The 22,500-nt window shown below is 46.2% G+C and overlaps 1 protein-coding gene across 1 annotated transcript in view; it reads left to right on the forward strand.

Annotated features, from left to right (window-relative positions):
- The window catches only part of LOC132461179 (serine/threonine-protein kinase 32B-like), a 35,088-nt gene extending 14,022 nt beyond the window's left edge, over positions 1–21,066 (forward strand). The window contains exons 6-9 of the mRNA XM_060056223.1: positions 1,269–1,407; positions 3,552–3,680; positions 11,737–11,801; positions 19,429–21,066. Coding sequence (XP_059912206.1) covers positions 1,269–1,407; positions 3,552–3,680; positions 11,737–11,801; positions 19,429–19,546 — 451 coding nt within the window. The 3' untranslated portion in view covers positions 19,547–21,066. The remainder of the gene's footprint in view (positions 1–1,268; positions 1,408–3,551; positions 3,681–11,736; positions 11,802–19,428) is intronic.
- Positions 21,067–22,500: the final 1,434 nt, after the last annotated feature.

Here is a 22,500-nt window from a genome sequence, read left to right on the forward strand (position 1 = left end):
CAGTTGAGGATGCACATCGAGTTCTCTCTCGCACCCACAGCAGCTCCTCGCCCTCATTGTCAATGGAGTGGTCAGCGTTTGCCTGTAAACTACTCTCAACACAGCCTCCCGCTGTGGACAAGAGGGATTCAGGCCCATGAGGACGTGTATGAATGGCCGCATGGATCAGGATGCTGGTATGGCCAGATGACCAAAAATGACTGAAGATAGCAGACGATTAATACAGAATGTCATTTTAAACTATTACTAAGAAGAATCAGGCTCTGGCTCATTTGTTGATAGTCAACTCCGATTCCAAAAATGTAATAGTAAGTGGATAACTATTCTTTTTCCTGAACAATTGACTTGGCACACAACAGAGCCACTGAGTTTAGCTTATAATTAAAACAGGATGCGTGATCGATGATGAGATGATATAATCCCGTCTTTTGTGTCGGTCTCTCCGGTGTCGTGGCAGAGAGGGAGACTCCTCCTCGGCTGGAAGGCGGGCTGAACGGTGGAGCAGTAGCTCTGGTCCCTGGCACACTTCCACTGCAGTCTAACTGTTGCATTGCTCCGTGCGGCGCGCCAGCCAGCCAGCACCGCCTCCTCCTCCCTCTGATCGGCATGCCGACGGCGTACTGGAGAGAGCGTGGGCTAGCAGAGAGAAGGAGAGGGAGAAAGGAAAGACAGACGGAGAGATAGACAGAAGGATGTAGAGAGAGAGAGAGAGAGAAAGGAAGGGAGAGGACGTCAACGTATGTGTGTGTGTGCTGTGTGCGTGCATGCATGTGTGTGTGCTTGTGTCTGTTTGTGTGTGTGTGCCTGTGTGCGTGTGTGTATGCATGTGTCTGAATGTGTGTGTGTGTGTGTGTGTGTGTGTGTGTGTCTGTATGTGTTTCTGTATGTGTCTATGCCTGCATGCATGCATGTGTGTGTGTGTGTGTGTGTGTGTGTGTGTGTGTGTGTGTGTGTGTGTGTGTGTGTGTGTGTGTGGTCTGTGTGTGTGTGTGTGCGTGCGTGCGTGCGTGCGTGTGCGTGCGTGTGTGCGTGTGTGTGTGTGTGTCTGTCTGTGAGACAGAGTAAGAGCAGGAGAGAGATACACCAGCACTACTACAGACCATAAGCAGACGACCGGTCTGCTTCTACTCTCACCAGGTTATTCTCCTGGCCCTGACCCCTTCTCCTTCCTTACACCACTACTCCTCCCCCCTCTCCCCAGGAGACACGCGCACTGGCACGCGTCCTGTACCGTGTTCATGCTAACACACCTTGTTTTCCGTCCCCCCCCCCCACTCGCAGTTGGTGTGCATCGACGTGGAGCAGCGCATCTCCTGCCTGGCGGAGCTGCAGGACCTGGACTACATGTCGGACGTCAACTGGGACGCTGTGCTCAGCAAACAGCTGCCTCCAGGCTTCATCCCCAACGTGAGGAACAGTGGCTCCGCACCCCCGAAGGCCCAGCCATGATCGGTCCAGCTATCCATACGGATAGAAAAACAGTAGCATAATATAGCATAGCTTAATATAGTAAAGCATAGCACAATATAGCATAACTTAATATAGTATAGCATAGCAAAATATAGCATAGCTTAATATAGCATAGCATAATATAGCATAGCTTAATATAGTAAAGCATAGCACAATATAGCATAACGTAATATAGTATAGCATAGCATAATATAGCAATAACTTAATATAGTATAGCATAGCATAATATAGCATAACTTAATATAGTATAGCATAGAATAATATAGCATAACTTAATATAGTATAGCATAGCATAATATAGCATAGCTTAATATAGTATAGCATAGCATAATATAGCATAGCAAAGCACAGTTGGCTATAGAATAGCATATCATGACATAGCATAATATATAGTGTAGCATGGCATGATATAGTATAGCATAAAATAGCGTAGCGTGGCATAAGATAACCTAATGAAGCATAGCATGATATAACATAGCATAGCATAACATAGCATAAAATAATTCCTAGACAGTCAGCTGTTGTCACAGCTAAAAGTACAGGAAAGTAGCATAACGTTGGATAGAGCAGTACAGTACGGTTACATAATAGGATAGCATACGGTAGGATAGGATATGGTAATAATATAATAGTTTTGTATTTGCATAAGTCCTTTCTTATTGTTTTGTTCAATGTCAAAACAGACTGTACATCACAGCCTAGCGATTATTTCCGTCCAACACGTAGTTTATAGAGTGAAGAGCTTTGCAAGGTCTGTTCAGGTGGAACCAGAGCAGATGGCTCATCAAACATTCAGTGATTCTGAAAAGCTCATCCCACTGCGCCCAAAAAAAAGAAAATATGTTTCCCCCCCCCCATACCTTTGAATTATATAATTTTAACTTTGACCATTTAGCTTATTTTGACTCCAACTCATCTTAAATCAAACTTCTCCCATGTTTGCACAATTCATCATAGGTAGCACAATCAATGCCCCCTGTTGGCCAAAGTCGGAAGTTATGTGAACACAATGAGAAGGCAATTTAATTATTGACGTCATGCGTCACATACAGCTCATGCATGCAATAAATCAACAACACATATGTACACCCATAATGAATCAATTCAATCAGCGGACATGTTCAGGTCAAAGACCCTGACCCTCATTTACATTTAGGGGATATTGCTGGCACTTTTATCCAAAGCTTCTTACAAACATTCATTCACACACACACACACACACACACACACCGATGGCGGAGTCAACCACACAGGGCAACAGTAAGCTGGTCAGGAGCAGTTTTAAGAGTCAGGAGCAGTCGGTCTGAGGTGCCTTTCTCAGTGAGACCTCGAGACTCAGCGAGGAGGAGCCAGCGATCGAACCAGCAACCTTTCGGTTACCAGTTCAGCCGCTCTACCTCCTGAGCCACTGTCGCCCTGAACAGGAGAGTGTTGCGGGCCCTGAAGTGAACAGACAGCTGGAAGGCCTCTAACAGCCTGCAGTTTGATTTCCCCTCTCTGCCAACCAGCGGCTCCTCCCTGTTGAAGGAAGTGCATACGGGGAATCGATAGGAAATGGGACAGTTTTTCTTCTCTCTATCTAATTATATGCCAAGGGCATGGAACGTTAACGTCCGGACACAGAGCGCAATATGTTGCCTCATCATTTAAAAGCAGTTTTCATGTGTGTGTGTGTGTGTGAGTGTGTGTGTGTGTGTGTGTGTGTGTGTGTGTGTGTGTGTGTGTGTGTGTGTGTGTGTGTGTGTGTGTGTGTGTGTGTGTGTGTGTGTGTGTGTGTGTGTGTGTGTGTGTGTGTGTGTGTGTGTGTGTGTGTGTGTGTGTGTTTCGCGACAGTGACTTTGCAGTATTGGCTGATTGATGGCAGCACAGGGAATTTTGGACCTCATTTTGCTCTGGTTTGTTTTACATTGCAGTACATAGGTGAGATAGAGTTGGATAGAGACACTCATGCAGTCAAATAACATGCAGTCACACACACAGACTTGCCAGACAGACAGGCCAGACAGACGGAGAACAGACCAACAGAGACCTGACAGACCGACGGACTCAAGCTCCTCCCGTCTTCTCCTCTCCGTCCACAGCGGAGGCGGCTGAACTGCGACCCGACCTTTGAGCTGGAGGAGATGATCCTTGAGTCCAAACCATTGCACAAGAAGAAGAAGCGGCTCGCCAAGAAGACCAAAGACCAGGGCTCCGACGGCTCCCCGCAGGTACGGCCCTGCGTTGTTGTTGCTACACAAACCACCCCACATCTGTTTGTGTTCCCCCCGGTCGTTGCCTCAGCCTGGTTCCGGCAGCAGCATGGCCGCTCGCCCCGCACTGCTGCTTTCCTCTGTGAGCCGAGTAGGGCAGGGACGGTCCATCCCCGGGTGAGACCATCCCCGGGCACGAGAGAGGGGTGCTGGAAGAGGTCGTTGTTGGTCGGGCCTGGTACTTGGGTGTCCTCCATCCTGGCCCGACGTAGGCCTGGTATCCCCCACCGCCCCGGGACGAAGGGCCACTGGGTAACATGGACTGCATTTATGCAGCCATTGGCGGTTATAGGCGTGGGCGAAGCGGGCAGCCGCCCCGGGGGGTGGCATTATTAGATGACACGTGGTGCGAAGCAGTTTTCTATGATCCATCGTATCACTGTGTGGGGGAAATTGGCATATTGCCCGCCCCCTCCGACTGCAGGCGTCCCCTGCTTGCTGAGAAGGTGCCGTGCACAGAAGCCGTGGGAGAAGGGGGAAGGGGAGGACAGTTCACCTCTGCGTCTTCCCAGATGGAACGGACAAGGGGGGGGGGAACGGTTAGCGCTGATTGATGTCCTTATTGAAGCCTTTGGGGTTAGGCGATAAACATACGGAGGAACGCGATCGCTGAGCTGCCCTGCCCCCAAACATTGCCTTGAGACGTTAAACTCGAGCTAGGATTGCAGCACACCATCATCCAAAATTTGATGTCAACAGACCAAAAGTAGTCTGAAAGCCTACAGAAACTATAGATAGTGTGACAATCACATTAAAGAGACTTCGGAGCAATGATTTACAAACTATTTTTTTTGGTATAGAGCAATAGGCATACACTCACCCCTCAAATTTCTTGCAATTGAGAAATGTACGTTTCTCTTTCACTGATATTGTTATAATAAAGCATGGCTTTTAGTGCCTCGCCTGGGGTGTACTTCATTGTAAAACCGCCACTGTATGCAGCTCTTTTCTTACCAGAGGCAACCCAAAGGGCTTTACAATATTGCCTCACATTCACCTATTCAGGCACACATTCAAACAAGGACGGCGGAGTCAACCAGGCAGGGCGACAGCCAGCTGGTCAGGAGCAGTCAGGGTGAGGCCCCTTGCTCAGGGACACCTCGACACTCGGCTAGGGGGAGCCAGGTTTGAACTAGCAACCTTCCGGTTACCAGCCAACCCGCTCCACCTCCTGAGCCACATGGCGCCCGGGGTCACTCTGTCCTCGTCGAAGGGCACCTTCTTTAAAGGGAGGCGTTGAGCGGAGGACCAACCCCCTGTGAGGACTGAAGATCCCGTGGCACGTGTCCCGGGGCTAGTGGTGCTAGCCCCGGGACGCTGGCCTGATTCCCAGCCCTGCTCTCGTTCCCCCCAGGGCCCCCTTATCATCCCCCCCGGCCTGTAATGAGATAGCGTTGTCCCTCTGCTCTCCCCTTTGATGGCCTGAGAGTGGCGAGTGTTTTGGCTCACACTGTCAGCCGTGTATCACCCAGGTGGGTGCTAAGGTGCACTGGTAGTGGATGAGGTGTCGTACCCCCTCCCACCAACCCAGCCACCCACCCCGTTCACACACAAACTCAATTTTCAATTGATTTGGACGTCAGTATATAAATGAAAATAATTATTAACCATATTGATGTTTCCTTGAAAAAAAGCACCTGAATAAGGTTTCTTTATTACATAACTTCAGTTAACTTAACACCTGCCATATCAGGTCGAGACTATTCAATCACAACTTCACCAAGACTCTCTGAAGGGTTAGAGTCTTTGCCATTTGTACACATACACATAGCATGTTGGAAAATAATAATAACTAAAGCACAAGCCCTGTCTTTCTCTTATTGCTGCAATGCTGACTTGTTAGCCTGCTCAACGGAGAACTCACAGCAGGCCAGTGGCAGCCTGCTGTGACCTTCATTTCTTCTTATCTCAGAAACATATCCAGAATGCATTAATGGAGGTCAGGGACACATTAAAGAGCCCCATTCGCCCTCTCTGTCTCTCTCTGTCTCTCTGTCTCCCTCTCCCTCTCCCTCTCTCTCTCTCTCTCTCTCTCTCTCTCTCTCTCTCTCTCTCTCTCCCTCTCTCTCCCTCTCTCTCTCTCTCTCTCTCTCTCTCTCTCTCTCTCTCTCTCTCTCTCTCTCTCTCTCTCTCTCTCTGTCTCTCTCTCTCTCTCCCTCCCTCTCTCTCTCTCTCTCTCCCTCTCCCTCTCCCTCTCTCTCCCTCTCCCTCTCTCTCTCTCTCTCTCTCTCTCTCTCTCTCTCTCTCTCTCTCTCTCTCTCTCTCTCTCTATAAACGGCCTCAGTGTGGACTGTGGGGCTCCCTGGGGAAGAGAAAGAAAGCTGAATCAATCACTCAGCTACTTCTCGTCGGTCTCAGTCTTTGAATTGGCCCGCATAAATCACGTCTCCGTCCTCGGTGTGTGTCTACGCACACGGGACAGAGGGAGGAAACCCCTGAAAGGTTAATTTGATCTGCTGCCGAAGGGAGATAAGGGAACACACCCACGCATACACACACATTCACATACAGACACACACAGAGTACATGTAGGCACACACAGACATGTGCATATGCAAGCAGGTACACACACACACACACACACCCACACACACACCCCACACAGAGGTATAAAAATAAGTTGAATATGTAAAGCACACACTGTGTGCTGATGAAACAACGAAGAAATGGATAATCTGTGGAGATGCCATACAACTCTTAGAGAGTGAATAAATCACTAAAAACAATTTCCCCGTAAAAGGGAAGAACAGGTCCCAACCAGCCCAATCCAGAAAGAGGCTTGTGTACTTTGAAATATATATGTCCACAGCGTGACGTCACCAAGTGTTCAACACACACTCTTTCTGAGAGCGTTGCCATTGTTTCACATTTCTGCCATCAGTAGTGGAAAACAATCCTGATTTGATGCATTGAATAGCCTCACTCTAAGCCCAAAATTTATTGATATCAATCCAGGAGCTCAGAAAATAAACAATACGAGGATTAACCGGCCACTGAGATCCTAACCGAACGCAGAAAAAGATGCCTGATGTGAACCACCTAAAGGCCATGAGGGGAACTACATGCTGGTGTCTCCGGCTGAGCCCCACGCAAATCAGGGCTCTCCTCATGGATAACCCCTTTGATTGTCTTTTATTCTCCGGTCAAGTCCTGAATCTTGAGAAGAGCGAAGTTTCATTCACAATGAGTGAAAGCGAGAGTCCATACGCGAGGGTTATCTCCCGCTGAGCAGGCAGACGCTGCCTAGGCCTCTCCGCCTGCAGGACTCATTAAACTCAGTAATTAAACCGGGAGCCTCCCTCCTGATGACATTAACCTGTTGGAACGGCTAGGGATGCCCTGAGAGAACAACGGTGCCGTGAGCCAAGCACACACACACACACACACGCATGCACGCACGCACGCACGCACACACACACACGCATGCACACACACACACACGCACGCACACGCACACACACACACACACACACACACACACACACACACACACACACACACACACACACACACACACACACACACACACACAGACGTGATCAGGTGACAACCTGGGGGGGCGGTGCCCGGAGTGGGCCTCAGTGTTTGGATCGGTGTTCATTAATCTTGGGGAGGCGCTGGCAGCAAACACATGCTGACCAGACAGGCGGCTCCTGCTGCACGTCTTTATAGCCCTGCTGGTCTGGGTGGGAGGGTCCACTTCACGCTAGTGGGGGTGATCACGTCATCGTACACACACACACACACACACACACACACACACACACACACACACACAGACACACACACACACACACACACACACACACACACACACACACACACACGCACACGCATACACAAACAGAAAAACACACACACATGCACACATATGGACACACACACAAACAGACAAACACACATACAGACACACACAAACAGACAAACACACACACACAGAATCAGAGACACTCACATACACACGCACATGCAAACACACACACACACACACACACAAACCCACACACCCTAATAAAAGAGCCATACGGGGAGATGATGGGTGTTCATGCGTGTCTCTAGTGATTTCTTGCCTTGCATCCAGATGACATCCGTCATTGGCCGGCTCCGATGTGACACGGTAAAGGTCCCGCCTATAATGAAGTGATCACAGCCTTCCGCCTCCGGCAGTGGTTTGGTGGTCCCATTATTACAGAGAGCCATGAGTGATAGTGGGGCAGTCAACACAGGGAAAACACCCAGTGAGTCCCCCAGTCTGGTCCCGATTATTATCTTAAATGGAATCATGAACTAAATCATAATCTGTTTGCACCATTAAATAAAATGAAACCATAAATGCAAAGCATTTACTGTTTCATCAATTTCAGTTGTCTCACTTCCTATAAGTTAGCTGTCAACAAGATGAACAACAATGACATCGCGAAGAAGGGTGTGTGTGTGTGTGTGTATTTCTGATTGCGTGTGTGTGTGTGCATTTGTATGTGAGTGTGCCGCGTGTGAGTGTGTGATGTCAGGCAGGAATTGTACCATGACTCATAGGTTACGCTCCATGAAGGACACACTTTAAATATGCGTGTGTTGGTGGGAGAGAGTGCGATCGATCAGGGATTTCACATCTGGCTTTGTCAAAAAACTCCTTTCTTCCTCTCTATGTTGTTGTTGTTGTTCTTAGTCATCTTACTTCAGGGAATGTTAACTGATTGATAACAGAAATTGTGTATTGGATGTATTCAACCAAACTTTTCTCAGCCCATTCCTCCACCAATAGGCATTGAGTAGGAACTACTGTAGATTGAAACATATTACTACCAGTGCTATAACCACGGATTCCACAGTGCTACTATGCTATAGCAGTTAGGGTTAGCTTCTGGGGGGGAACAGCAGAGAGAACACCATAAACTGAAGGGGTGGGACTACATCTTGTTTCCAGAATAGAGTATTTCTACAACGGCCATTCCACAAGGTGATGATTTGACACACCTTGTCAGGTGAGAGAAAGTTGGTCTTGGACAGTGAAAGTTTTTCTAGTGAAGGTCGTGTTTTTGTTCGCTGTTAGCCAACTATGCGCTTACAGCCTCAGGCAACATGATTGGACGAAATAACTCTGAAGCAAAAAGAATGCCAAATGCCATGTTCAGCCAGATTTGTCGGTCTGCCATCAGACTTTAAATTATTACTCTTAAATCGAATTATGAGGCTTCCAATGCTGACTGCCTGAGCTCCACCTTGCTTTAGCTGGGGTGGGGAGGGGGGGTGGTTCCGCACTCACACTGACTTTTTGGGTTGAAGCCAGGCATCCATGCTGCTCCCACAGAGACCGAAGGCACCTAACTGCTGCTCTCTTTTCTGAGCAGAGGCTTTTAAAGCGATTGGCCTGTTGAGAATCTGGAGCCAATGCATAGTGTCAAGCCTCATTAATGCCTCAGCCAGGAGGTACAGCTAAATGTTCTACCTGCAAAGGTGGTGGTGCCCGGGATCAAATGATCTGGTTTGATTAAGAGTGAGCGAGAGAGGCTGTAGTGAGTAATGACCAGTGAAATGCAGCCTACCGCCACGTAGTTCACACGCTACAAACGTTTTCCAACTTTCCATAACTTCATATCTTTAAAATAGAAGTATAAGTGTCCCTATTCATATTCATTTAGGTATACTATTTCCAATTCCAATGGAAATCTTTGAAGTTATATAGATAGAAAAATCATTCCTGAGATGAAGCCAATAGCAATGTATTATTAAGCTACTTGGCTAAAAGAAGACAGACCCCATGGTAAAACCTACCCCAAGGGTAAGACCTACACTAATGGTAAGACCTACATGCCATGGTAAGACCTACACTAATGGTAAGACCTACCCCCATGGTAAGAAATACCCCCATGGTTAGACCTACCCCAAGGATAAGACCTAACATGATGGGTCATTATGTGGGAATTTCAACTCATGCAGATAAATGAAACACATCAACACAGCAGTGACCCCCCCCCCCCCCCGACACACACACACACCCTACTAATATGGGTCTATTTACAAACAGGCATCATGCCACAGATGTGTAGTGTGCCTAAGGTTTGTGAAAGATGGATGTAAGTAAGGCAGTTGAAGAAGGTTTAAAGATGTCCTTCCCTGGCAGTCGTCCAAAATCTTACTCAATCTCGGCGGGTCTCATTAAATGGAAACATTTAATTCCACAGAAGGGTAATTAACTTCTAAACCGGCTTTTCCTTTTAAATTGCTTGGCTTACAGACAGAAACAAAGCAGGCCGAGAGCAGGCCGACGGAGAGAGGGAAAATGTGGAATTGTTTACAGGGATAACGATCTGCTATGTTGACAGTCTCTAGTATCTGCCTCAATCCACTGCATGTTTGATCACGCATCAACATTTCTGGATATATCACCATCCATACATTTACATACACACACTCTCTTTCTCTCTCTCTCTCTCTCTTTCACACACACACACACACACACACACACACACACACACACACACACACACACACACACACACACACACACACACACACACACACACACACACACACACACACACACACACACACACACACACACACTGTGAAAAGCAATCATGAATGTGTATGTGGGGACTGTGTGAATGTACTTTAGTCCAAAGTGTTCCCTATACTACATGCTTTGTCTTATTCAACGATGCAACTTGAAGCCTGGCCCAACCCAGGGGTAAATCGGTACGACCTCCATGAGAGAGAGAACTATTGTACCTTTTCTGGGACTCGAAGAGGAAACTAAGTAATCATCGAAAGTGTCAATCCCCTTTGGCAAGAAGCAAAAAAAGTATGGATTCTAGAGAAAGGAAGTTTGTTAATGGTAGATTAATGACAGGACAGGAAAAATATGAAAGAAGTAAAAACACAGACCAGAGTCGGGTTTACAGCAACGCACACACAGACACACAGAAATGTAGCATTCAGTTCCGAGTGTATCAGAACTGAATGCTCTCTCTCTGGGTGTTATCCTGTTTACTCTGCGAGGAGCCGTCTGGAGCCTGTGTGTGTATTTTGCAGGACCACGTACATATGTGTGTGTGTGTGTGTGTGTGTGTGTGTGTGTGTGTGTGTGTGTGTGTGTGTGTGTGTGTGTGTGTGTGTGTGTGTGTGTGTGTGCGTGTGCGTGTGTGCGTGTGTGCATGTGTGTGTGTGTGTGGATGTGTGTGTGTGTGTTTGTGTGAGCGTGCGTGCGTGCGTGCATGCATGTGTGTGTGCATGTGTTTAGTCATTGTTCTGTCTTAGAAACTGGGAGAATTTATCTGAAACACACATACTTGCATGGACGCAAACACACATACACACACACATACACAGTCCCTAAAGATCACATAGTGTTGTGTTGATGGTGATGATGATAATAATAATAATAATAATACATTTAATTTAGAGGCGCCTTTCAAGACACCCAAGGTCACCTTACAGAGCATATAGTCATCATTCAAAACTATGTAAAACAGACTAGGAATAAAAAGAAAACAGAGGTTAAACATGAAGAATAATTATAATTAATAACACTCAACGACGCCTAAAGTGAAGGGGGGACCTCACTAACCACCACCAATATGTAGCACCCACTTGGGTGATGCACGGCAGCCAATCGGCGCCAGAACGCTCACTACACACCAGCTTGAGGTGGAGAGTTGGGGATGAGGTGGATGATGGTGATGATGAAGATTATGACGAAGGTGTGGTCTCCTGGTGAGGGAACATCTGTCACTCTGGTCCTGGCACAACGAGGCCCTGTTAACGCGGCTGTCTGACACCTATGTACGCTCCCCTTCGCACATCATTAACGAGGCTAAGACGTGCACGCTCACATACAGCGGTATCGAGCTAACCCTCCCCCCCAAATCACACAAAAATCTGCCACCCGCAGGCCTCAAGATAAGATGGTACTTTAGTGGTTCCCGGCGGGGAGTCCAGGAAGGATTAATTCCCTTAATTTGAATATATTAATAGGTGTGTATGTTTTAATAATTCCAATTTGTCTTCCCAGAATGGCCAGCTGCAGCTGCGTCTGGATAACGTCCAGAGAGACTTCATCGTCTTCAACAGAGAAAAGTAAGAACCACCTCCTCTCCTCCTGCCCCGTTGCCTCCACCCACTCACCGTTTTCTCACTGAGACCTGTCCTTGTTTGTGGGTTGTCGTAAGGTTGAGAGCTACAATAGGTCTAAAGTCTTAGCGCCGCATACAGTATGTATCCAGTGAAGTCATTGCATTTCCAACACTTAATCTATGAAAACTACTCTCTAGAGGCATATGTCAACATAGAAACAAGGATGAGTGTCTCATTATTATCTCGCCCCGAAGATGGATTGACAGCCAAAATAATAATATTATTGATTCTGAATTAAAATCGCTGAGTTTTTATGAATCTGGTTCGGGATGATTGGCGCTGTAGATGTAAGCCGTGACAGATTTAACGAGGCCATATAAGACGGGGGTGAGAACAACGATTTGGAACCCGCCACCCACGCCACAAAGCTCACCTGCACTGCAATCAACACAGCTTTGTAGATCAGCACTTTTACGCCTCATGCAAGGTTTGCACATTGATTCATTCAGCTCAATCTGCTGTTTGGCCAATGTATGCGAGGAAGGGATGGAGCTGAGCAGATCATCAGCAAGCAGAGCAGAAAAATATCCAGCAACATCCATTGTGTGAAGCCTCAATTATGGTCCCGCGTCGACGCAACGCAACGACCACGCAGACGCTTCGACGCAGTCGTGAACCTGATTTGGGTCTGCGTCGGGTTTTAGTGAGCCGACCAATCGCAGCCCTTGCTGCTGCTGCGTCACCTCGATGCAGGGTTACAATCGATGGGAGACGCACGTCAGGCGCTTACGTGGAATGCAAGGAGGGTCCGCAAGGACGTCATAGGTCTTTAAACCCCCTTGCGTTGCGTCAACGTGGAACCATAACTGAGCCTTAACTGTAGTCAGGCCTTCTCTCAGAAATTTGAGTTGCTACGGCCCACTTGGTAGGTTGGTAGACTGATCTATTCGTCATAGATCTAGGTGGACACACCCACTTGTGATGAGACTAAGTTACAGAGCAGGGAATATTTTGAAACAGCTTGTAATGGCAGATCACACTCACAGCTGGTGGTAATATAGGTGCCCTTTCAACCAAATGTGTTCTCATAATAACATGGAACATATGCCGCTTGGCTGAAAATGCGCGGCGAACACCATTGGGGCAGCTGAGCGTAGACAGCATGGAGGGAAATGAGAATCAAAAGGGATGCCCAGAAGATGGACGCTTAAAAAAGGTAATCGCCTTTTGATTGTGCCATCGTGGTCATTTTGGGACACTGGATAAGAAGACTCTCTATTAATGGGATTATAAATCTAGAACTATTTAGTTCAAAAAGGCCATTCTTATGTCTATTCATGAAAGCACTGCTGTCGCTCCCATGATAGCTACCAACGTCCTCCTCATATCCCAGCTACGTCCCAGCTCATTTATTTAGCACTGTTGTCCAATTACGTTTTAATGAGATAAATGTGTATCTTGGATGCTAAGGAGCAGCCGGCTTTATTAAAAAGACGCCAATTCAAAGCAAGCTGTGAGCTGTTTGGGAGGATCACCATTGGGGCAGACTGCTCAGTGTGCCTTGTAGCCTCGAGTCTAGGGAAAACTGCTTTGAAAAGGAGGTCATGCTTTATTTGCACAGTAGCAGCAAATAGCTGAAATATAAAGGGATATTCTCATTTCATACCTTGTAACTCCGTTGACCTAATCAATCAAGGCCGCTGGGTTCAGGAGATCACGATCATGTGTGAAGCCGATCTTGTAAGTCTTCAAGTTAGGCCCTTGTGGCCGAACCACAGTGATCCACACTTGATGCATGGTGACGGACAGATGGTTCGTCCACCTGCAAGGTATCTTGCGAAAGGGCCTCCCCTTTTATTTCCTAAATTTTCCAATAAAGACTTCCCAGATGGTTCAAACCATCTGGTGCAAATGCAAAATGTGCAAATTGATTTCAGAAGTGCCTAACTAGCCATTCCAATCCCCCTACATATGAAGGGGGATATAACCTGTAACAGTGTCATGGTTATGTTTGCATTCCATTGCAACCTCGGGTTCAAGGCGAATAGTCGTCAGCTGTTGTCGAATGGTCTTTTTTGCTAAGGAAGGTTCCTAACTGAGTGAAATGATCCAGAAGTATTTGAGCGGCATCCATAATAAAAGCTGTTTGAATTCTCTTAATGCTAAGGAACGATGCTTCAATGCTTCCTTACTTATCTCCTTTAGCATAGGTTACAATGGACCATTCTTTATGAAAATAAAGGAGATAATGCTGTCCCCCAGTTCCTTGCGGCACGAACATTTAAAGGGAAGCACCAACCGGCCGTGCTTTAACACAAAGCATCAGCAATACAACTTCAAAGCACAATCATCACAGTCATTCTTTAGCTATTATCTGCAAAGATTTCCAATGAGATCATAACGAGCAAATCACCCTTTAAAAAGGAGTCTGTCTTTGAAGAAAAAAGGAGTCTGTCTGTGAAGGAGTCCTTCACAGACAGATGTTTTTCAATCATGTTTTATCTTAATGATTAAGCATGCAGTAGTAGCTTTGTAAGACTAACATATGCCTTTTTTGAATCAATGTTACATTTACTTTCATACAATCATACAAATTAGGGTTCATGTGGATATATATTAGTGGACGGATAGGGAAAGTGAACAATCACTCAATGTATCATCCATTTTGTTTCCCCTTCTGTGACTAAAAGCCTACATTCCTTTTATTTCAATTGCAACCTTGTTGATGAAGTCATATTTATCTTATACATCATGTTTATATAGACTGCATAAAACAGTAAGATGGGGAAATATTCCAGCTTTCCATCTTCCGATCATGGTTTTAGCATGGCAGACCCATGTCTATAACGACCACTGTTCCATAATTACTTAGCCTGTTGTTAAGTGCAGTTTGGTTCCCTTAGCACCGCCAGTGTTTGGTCCCATGCCCTTACGAGTTCTCCTTCCCATCTTTTCCATTATGCTTATGGTAAAATGTGACTTTTTGACCACCGCCCTTGTTGAGATATACCTGTTTGTATGTTGTGGATATTTACGGCCAGATAGGCCCTCTAGCGATCGCAATGCACACCCAGAAGGTCACGCTTGGCTCCTGGAGGGATGCATTAACTTTTGAATCTGCAACAATATTGAGGTAGTCATTTCTGCTTTGTAGATATAATCAAGCTCAAACTAAATCAGTGTTAGAGACCACTTTAGGTCTATTCAGTCTTATAAATGAACAATGGATGAACACTTAAAGGAGAAATATCATGGTGTTTTCCCAACAAGTAAAAATAGTATTTGAGTTCCAGAAAACATGTTTTTGAAGCTGTTTGCTGAAATAGCTTTTAGGAAAAAAAATCTCGCCTACAGCTACTCCTCTCTGTCCCTTCAGAAAGTGCTGTTTCTGGTGTCTGTAGCTTTAATGCAAATGAGCTGCTGCCCATTGACCAATGAGCTGTCAGACTGAACCACAGCATGGAGGAGAGGGATTGTTGATGTTTGCGGACTCCTGGAGCTCTATATCTATATGATATAATATAATAATAATAATATTATATATGGGTATTTATATAATATTACATCTTATATCACGGCCTAAAGCTATGTGCGCCTCGGATGATATTATGAATCATAAAGACTGCTGCACATGGTGCTATGGCACGTCACAGCTGTGCCCATAGTAAATGTACAATAGTTGCAAACCTATAGAGTCAGCGAAGCTCCCCCAATTTGATGACCGCTCCTGGCATGCAGTGTGGCCAATGAAATAAAACCATTTCAAATGTCCCATTTTATTTTCTTTGCTGTATGTGCATTGTTTAACCATTTCATTGCAGGAACTCCCGCTACCAACCTGTTAGAAATGATAATGTGGTCATTTAATGAACTTCAGAACACATTGCCCTAGTCATTGACACTGTCATACTTAAAAGGAATTACAGCTGTTCCAATTAAGCCCAGTTCAGACCAAAGATTCACCTTGCAACGACTTGCAACTCGCAACTCCTTGCGACGCCTTGCAACGAGACGGGCTGCGACGTTCTAAAACTGGGCAGTTCACACTGGCTGCAACGCGCTGCAACGGTCTGCGACGGTAGGTGGTTTCCCTAGCAACTGTGAACGCAAGTTCACAAGTTGATCTGGCTGCCTTTCGTGTTTTCACGAAGAATTAATATTTTTTTTGCGGAAGATTTCTATGTGGGTCTACGGTACAACAGAATGAAATCCGACCTTATTAATATTCCCCCCCACGATAGTATGAGTTCGAATCCCGTAATGTATCATATTTTAAGCATTCGTTTTTCATTTATTTCGGCTTTAAACGGTTCTACGTGACAATTTTTTTCCAATTACACTCCAAATACGAATGAGATGGGAATGTTTTTGACATTTTATTGAAAGACAAATCAAAGAGGCATTCGCAAGGACAGCTACGTGTCTGGCCCGATTTCCAACAGCTGGCGTAGCCACGACAACAAACGACGCATTTGGCTAATGGTCACCAGTTAACACGGTCACGAGTTGAACTTAATAATAATAATAATAATAATAATAAATGACATTTATATAGCGCTTAATATGGTACTCTAAGACGCTTTAAAACACCACACCAAGTGCCACCGCAATGTCCAAACATGCCAACGTCGTAAAGGACAGGTTGCTCCTCCAGCAAGCGAATTAAATTCTCCTCCCTCTCCTTGGACCAGAAGTCTGCCATCTTCGGATATTTGTATGCTGGAGTGGACAGTAGTGTTGGCTCGTTCGTTCGCGAACCGGTTTGAATGAACGAGTCTTTAAAACGAACGAACCGAACCGGTTCGTCTCTCTCGTTCGTTCGGTCATCTCGTTCACCATTCGATTCACCGGAAACTCGACTGAACGAACGAACGAGTTTCCGGTAGCACTAACTCCACTGAGTCTGACTGACTCAGATGAGAACCGTGCAATGGCGTGCATTCCATGATGCAATTCACCGCTACCGGAAACTAGGCTGAATCGTGAGCGACTCCTCCACGTTCAGTCGAGTTTCCGGTGAATCGATTCACCGGAAATTCGACTGAACTGGGAGGAGTCGTTCACGAATCGTATGTTCGTTCAGCCTGGTTTCCGGTAGCGGTAAATCGCATCATGCAATGGACCCCATTGCACGGTTCTCAGCTGAGTCAGTCAGACTCAGTGGAGTTAGTGCTACCGGAAACTCAACTGAACGAACGAACGATTCGCGAACGACTCCTCGTGGCGAACTGAATCACGCGAACTGGGTCACGGAAACGAATCATTCAATCCACCACTAGTGGACAGTACGATACCGGGACGGAGTAAGGCCGTGACGTACAAGTTGTTCTGTGCTGTGATTGGCTGAAGAGAAATAGTAAAATCGCCGCGTTCTAAAACTGGACCTTGCGATTTGACATGTTCAATCTCTGGCGACTCCTTGCAACTCCTTGCAACGGCTTGCAACGACCCGTTCACACCGCCCCTGCGACGTTCTAAAACCGTCTCGTTGCAAGCCGTTGCAAGGTGAATCTTTGGTCTGAACTGGGCTTAAGAATACTTCAATACTACTACCAATTATCTATGCTGTTTGGGCCAGTAGCTAGGAGGCTGCTTCCGGTAGTTTGATGCTTGATGCTTCTGAGGCTGGGGCCGGTAGCTTGGTGCCTGCTGCTTCTGGGGCCCGTTGCTTGATGCCTGCTGCTTCTCGGGCTCGTAGCTAGAGGCACGCTTCCTTCGAGGCTGGCTGCCATAGCTTGGAGCCTGCTGCTGTGGCCGGTAGCTTGCTGCCTGCTGCTGCTGGCCGCCATAGCGTGAAGCCTGCTGCTGCTGGGGATGCTGCCTGTACCTTGATGCCTGCTGGGGCCTGTAGCTTGATGCCTGCTGCCTTTGAGGCTGCTTCTGGTAACTTCATAACCTGCTGTTGGTGCCGGTAGCTTGGAGCCTGTTGCTTTTGAGCCTGCTGGGTCATATAGCTTGGAGCCTGCTGATGCTGGCCACCATAGCTTGGAGCTTGCTGCTTTTGAGCCTACTGGACGCTGAAGCTTGGAGCCTGCTGCTGCTGCTTTTGAGCCTACAGGGCGCTGAAGCTTGGGGGCTGCTGCTTTTGAGCCTGCTTGGCCATATAGCTTGGAGCCTGCTTCTTTTGAGCCTGCTGGGCGATGTTGCTTGGAGCCTGCTGCTTTTGAGCCTGCTGGGTCATATAGCTTGGAGCCTGCTGCTTTTGAGCCTGCTGGGCGATCTTGCTTGGAGCCTGCTGCTTTTGAGCCTGCTGGGTCACACAGCTTTGAGCCTGCTGCTTTCGAGCCTGCTCGGTCATATAGCTTGGAGCCAATTGCTTTTGAGCCTGCTGGGAGGTGTAGCTTGGAGCCTGCTGCTTTTGAGCCTGCTGGCCACCTTAGATTGGAGCCTGCTGCTTTTGAGCTTGCTGGACGCTGTAGCTTGGGGGCTGCTGCATTTGAGCATGTTGTGTTACATAGCTAAGTGGTTGCTGCTTTTGAGTTTACGGGGTTATATAGTTAGGAGCCTGCTGCTGTTGAACCTGCTGGGGCTCTTTGGGAACAATTCCACTCTGCCAAGGAACATAGCTAGGCTTCACCAGCTCATCATAGTAGTCAGTTAATCTATTCCTGTTAGCTGTTAAGCATACTCAATAGCACGTGATACCATCCTTTTTAACTTGCCATTTTAAGAAACTCAACCATGTAGTTGACATCACCAGCGAGTAATAGACACAACTGAAAGAAGAATAACCAATGTTTTAATATGCTCACACTTAATGTGCTCATTGATTTGACGCACTCATTGAGAGCTGATTAAGTTCTTTGTAAAATATGCAGAAATAACCTTATTAGAACCTCTATGCTAGCAATTGTGAGACACTGCAGTAAACCCCTGAGCCTGGAGCAGCTAGCAAGTGAAAATCCTATGAAAACAGAACTGTCTTAATAAAGAGCTGTTGAAGGTTGTTTTTGTTTGTTCTCTCCATCCGATCACATTCTTCTATCACTGGTTGATAGCTGTCTTGATTTCTATCAATGTTTTCATAATTTTTTGGAAGAGCAACGTAAAGGGGTCATATCATACTTTTCCCTTTGCTTTAGACTGTTACCTGATGTATGCATACCTGTTTTAAGTCTGCTTAGCTAGAAAAGTCTGAGCCAGGAGGAGTATTCGTGCCCACCGAGAACGCCCCCCACACCCCTCAAATGTTACTTCCGTAACAGTGGGACGGCAGACAGCAGTGGGTGGGGGTTAAGGGCAGACGTCCCGCCACCCGGCCACCCGCAATGTTTACAACTTCTCGGGGGAGTGAATTTGCCGACGCAAGCGTAAAGCGTTCTACCGATCGCAACAGAGAGGGCTTGCTGAACAATCACAGCAGACTTGGCTACTCGAGAAGGGGGGCCTTAATGCAACATGATACCAATCAAACCGTCTCTGAAAGACGCTGAAATTGGTTGTTTAGAAATGAACAGTGTGATCATAATAAGGGGTATTTTTTACTTACAGACATGTAACCCCTATTCTAGTTGAATCCCCAAATGCAATTATCAACCCTAAAAAAAGTATGATATGGGATCTTTAACAAGCGGACAAGACTTGGTGTAGTTGTTTCTTTGCTGATGTACTTCTACTTCTGCTTCTCCAGGTCAAAGAGAGTGCCAGTGGACTCCGAGTCCTCTGTTCTGTCCACGGCAGAGAGGAACAAGGCCATAGAAGACGGGCAGAACAACAACGTGGAGCCCGCCGCCTACACATCAGGATAGATCGCCTCAAGGACCCTCAAGACCCCCCGCCACCCACGCCTCAAAGCTCACCTGCACTGCAATCAACACAGCTTTGTAGATCAGCACTTTTACGCCTCGTTCAATGTTCCACTCCAACCCTAACTCTCTCACACACACACACACACACACACACACACACACACACACACACACACACAGAACACGCACACAAGCACACACATGCCATTAAATACAGCAAGACACTGTGAACTTATATATGTATACATACTCGCATGCACAAGCACACGCAATACAAAACCCTCCAATAGAGCTGCAGAAACACTGACATCGATTTTACAGAAATACTGACATGGACTCTACTGAAACACTGACTTGGACTCTACTGAAACACTGACTTGGACCCAAAAGGAAAACCAACATGGACTCTACTGAAACACTGACTTGGACCCAAAAGGAAAACCAACATGGACTCTACTGAAACACTGACATGGACCCAAAAGGAAAACCAACATGGACTCTACTGAAACACTGACATGGACTCTACTGAAACACTGACATGGACTCTACTGAAACACTGACATGGACTCTACTGAAACACTGACATGGACTCTACTGAAACACTGACATGGACTCTACTGAAACACTGACATGGACTCTACTGAAACACTGACATGGATTTTAAAGAAACACTGACATGGACTCTACTGAAACACTGTCATGGCCTATACAGGAACACTGACATGGACTCTACTGAAACAATGACATGGACCCTACTGCAACACTGACATGGACCCAAAAGGAAAACCAACATGGACTCTACTGAAACACTGACATGGACTCTACTGAAACACTGACATGAACTCCACTGGAACACTGACATGAACTTTCCTCTAACACTGACGTGGACTCTACAGGAACACTGACATGGATTCTACTTAAACACTGACATGGACTCTATTGAAACACTGACATGGATTTTAAAGAAACACTGACATGGACTCTACTGAAACACTGTCATGGACTATACAGGAACACTGACATGGACTCTACTGAAACACTGTCATGGACTATACAGGAACACTGACATGGACTCTACTGAAACAATGACATGGAATCTGCTGAAACAAGAACCTGGATTCTGCAGAAACTGTGACATGGACCCTTTGGAGGGCAGACATCACAGCACGAGCCCCCCCCCCCCCAGCCCCACATCTTCCCTTTAAACCCGTCCCTCAGCTCCCCTCCCCTCCCCTCCCCTCCCCTCCCCCTCTTCGGCGGCTGTGCGGGGAAGAACCGGGAGCCCGGTGACGACGGGCCTTCTCAGGTCCTAAGAAGAGGAGTGCGGGTGACCAACAGAAGAACTCGATGTTGATTGGTTTCCAGGTGGACATGCATGCCTGCCAGTTGACTCAGACTGACACTGCGGTGCGCGAATGATGGGAGCTTTTAGAAATGGCCAAAAAACGGGGTGGGGGGTGGATGGTCAAACACGGGTGTGTCTAGGCTATTTGAGATTAAAAAAAAAATACAACAGGAAAGCATAACCATATAAAGAAAACAATTAAATGAGGCCTTCTGTGAGGGATTTTTTTTATAAAAAAAAAGGAATTTGTCTAATGTTAGACTGAAGCAGAAATATCTCAATTTATAAATGCATTGGGAACAGAAATGGGGGGGGGGGGGGGGGGGGGGGGGGGCTGGTCATCATAGAGAGCTTTGCACGTCAAGCTAAAAGGATAGAATGGCAATATTTCATAGGCAAACTGTTTCTCCAAATGGGTAACATTTGGGTTTTGACATGATCTCCCATAGATGGGTAGAAAACGGCTTTAAGTCAACATTGTGTTGCTCTAATAAGGTAGGATAGGCAAATAGGCAGTAAATGTTCATATGTGGTGCACTGGACCTCGCTTTTCACATGCTTCCCTATTCATTGTAGCATTTAAGGGCAAGAGAGACTGTAGCTAAAATTAGATGCAACCCTCTAACTTCCTGGGTGTGGTTGAAGCTGAGCCATCGACTAGACAGGATTCTGTACCAGCTCGAGAAAGAATAAACCTAATTACATAATTTATTACTTGAATAGCCATGCTTTCTAATTTGGTTTGGACTTTAGATTCAATTAAGAGCAGTTCCACTGTGTTCCACCCCGTTTGTCTCCGAGTGCATATAATGGTAGGGATTTGATTAGTGGATCTGGGTTCAATTTTGGTAAAACCCACATTTATACAATTTAGTCTATTAGAAGCTGTACAACCCATATCCTGGGAGTAGATGACCTTTAAAGTACACAAAGAGTTTCATTTCAAACTTGATTAGGTATGTTTTCCCTCCACGTAAAAAAAACGAAGAGGAACATTTCTCTAAAGACATCCATTAGCCAGTCTTATCTCTCAGTAGACAAAATGTAATGTTTACTCACCATAGATAGGTTTCTAGCCCTGGTTGTTTCTTCAAAACAGACACGGTTCTCTTCTCTACGCGTAACCACACGTAAAACTTTAAACACTTTGTGAAATTAATTACTGTTGGCACTTTTCTAATCAAAGATTGGTACAAACATTTGGACTTAACCTTTGTTATATTGCTGTCTGTCATTGATTGTGATTTGATAGGCATAGCAGTGGTTTATTGTATAAGCTGTATTGCATTGTATACCAAGGGGTGCGTTCGGTTTTAAAAGCCATTTGGACAGGAGGGTAGGCTCATGGTATTTGCAAACGTTTCTGTTCATTCGATGTATCGTCTCATCCTGCTCATATATAACGTAGTGGTAAGATTGCAGAAAGGGTATTTGGGGTTTGATACCTTTACCAAACCTGCTCCTTAATGAGCAGGTTCGGTAATTCATGGTATGTTGCTTGTAATAAAAGTCTGCTAAAACAAATGCTGTTAAATCGTTTAGATCACACATTTTAAAATTGCCTTGCATTACGTTGTCAGGGTGTCCATAGGGTTAGACCCAACTACCC

The sequence above is a fragment of the Gadus macrocephalus genome, chromosome 7 (genome assembly GCF_031168955.1).
Source record: "Gadus macrocephalus chromosome 7, ASM3116895v1".
Taxonomy (NCBI): Eukaryota; Metazoa; Chordata; class Actinopteri; order Gadiformes; family Gadidae; genus Gadus; species Gadus macrocephalus.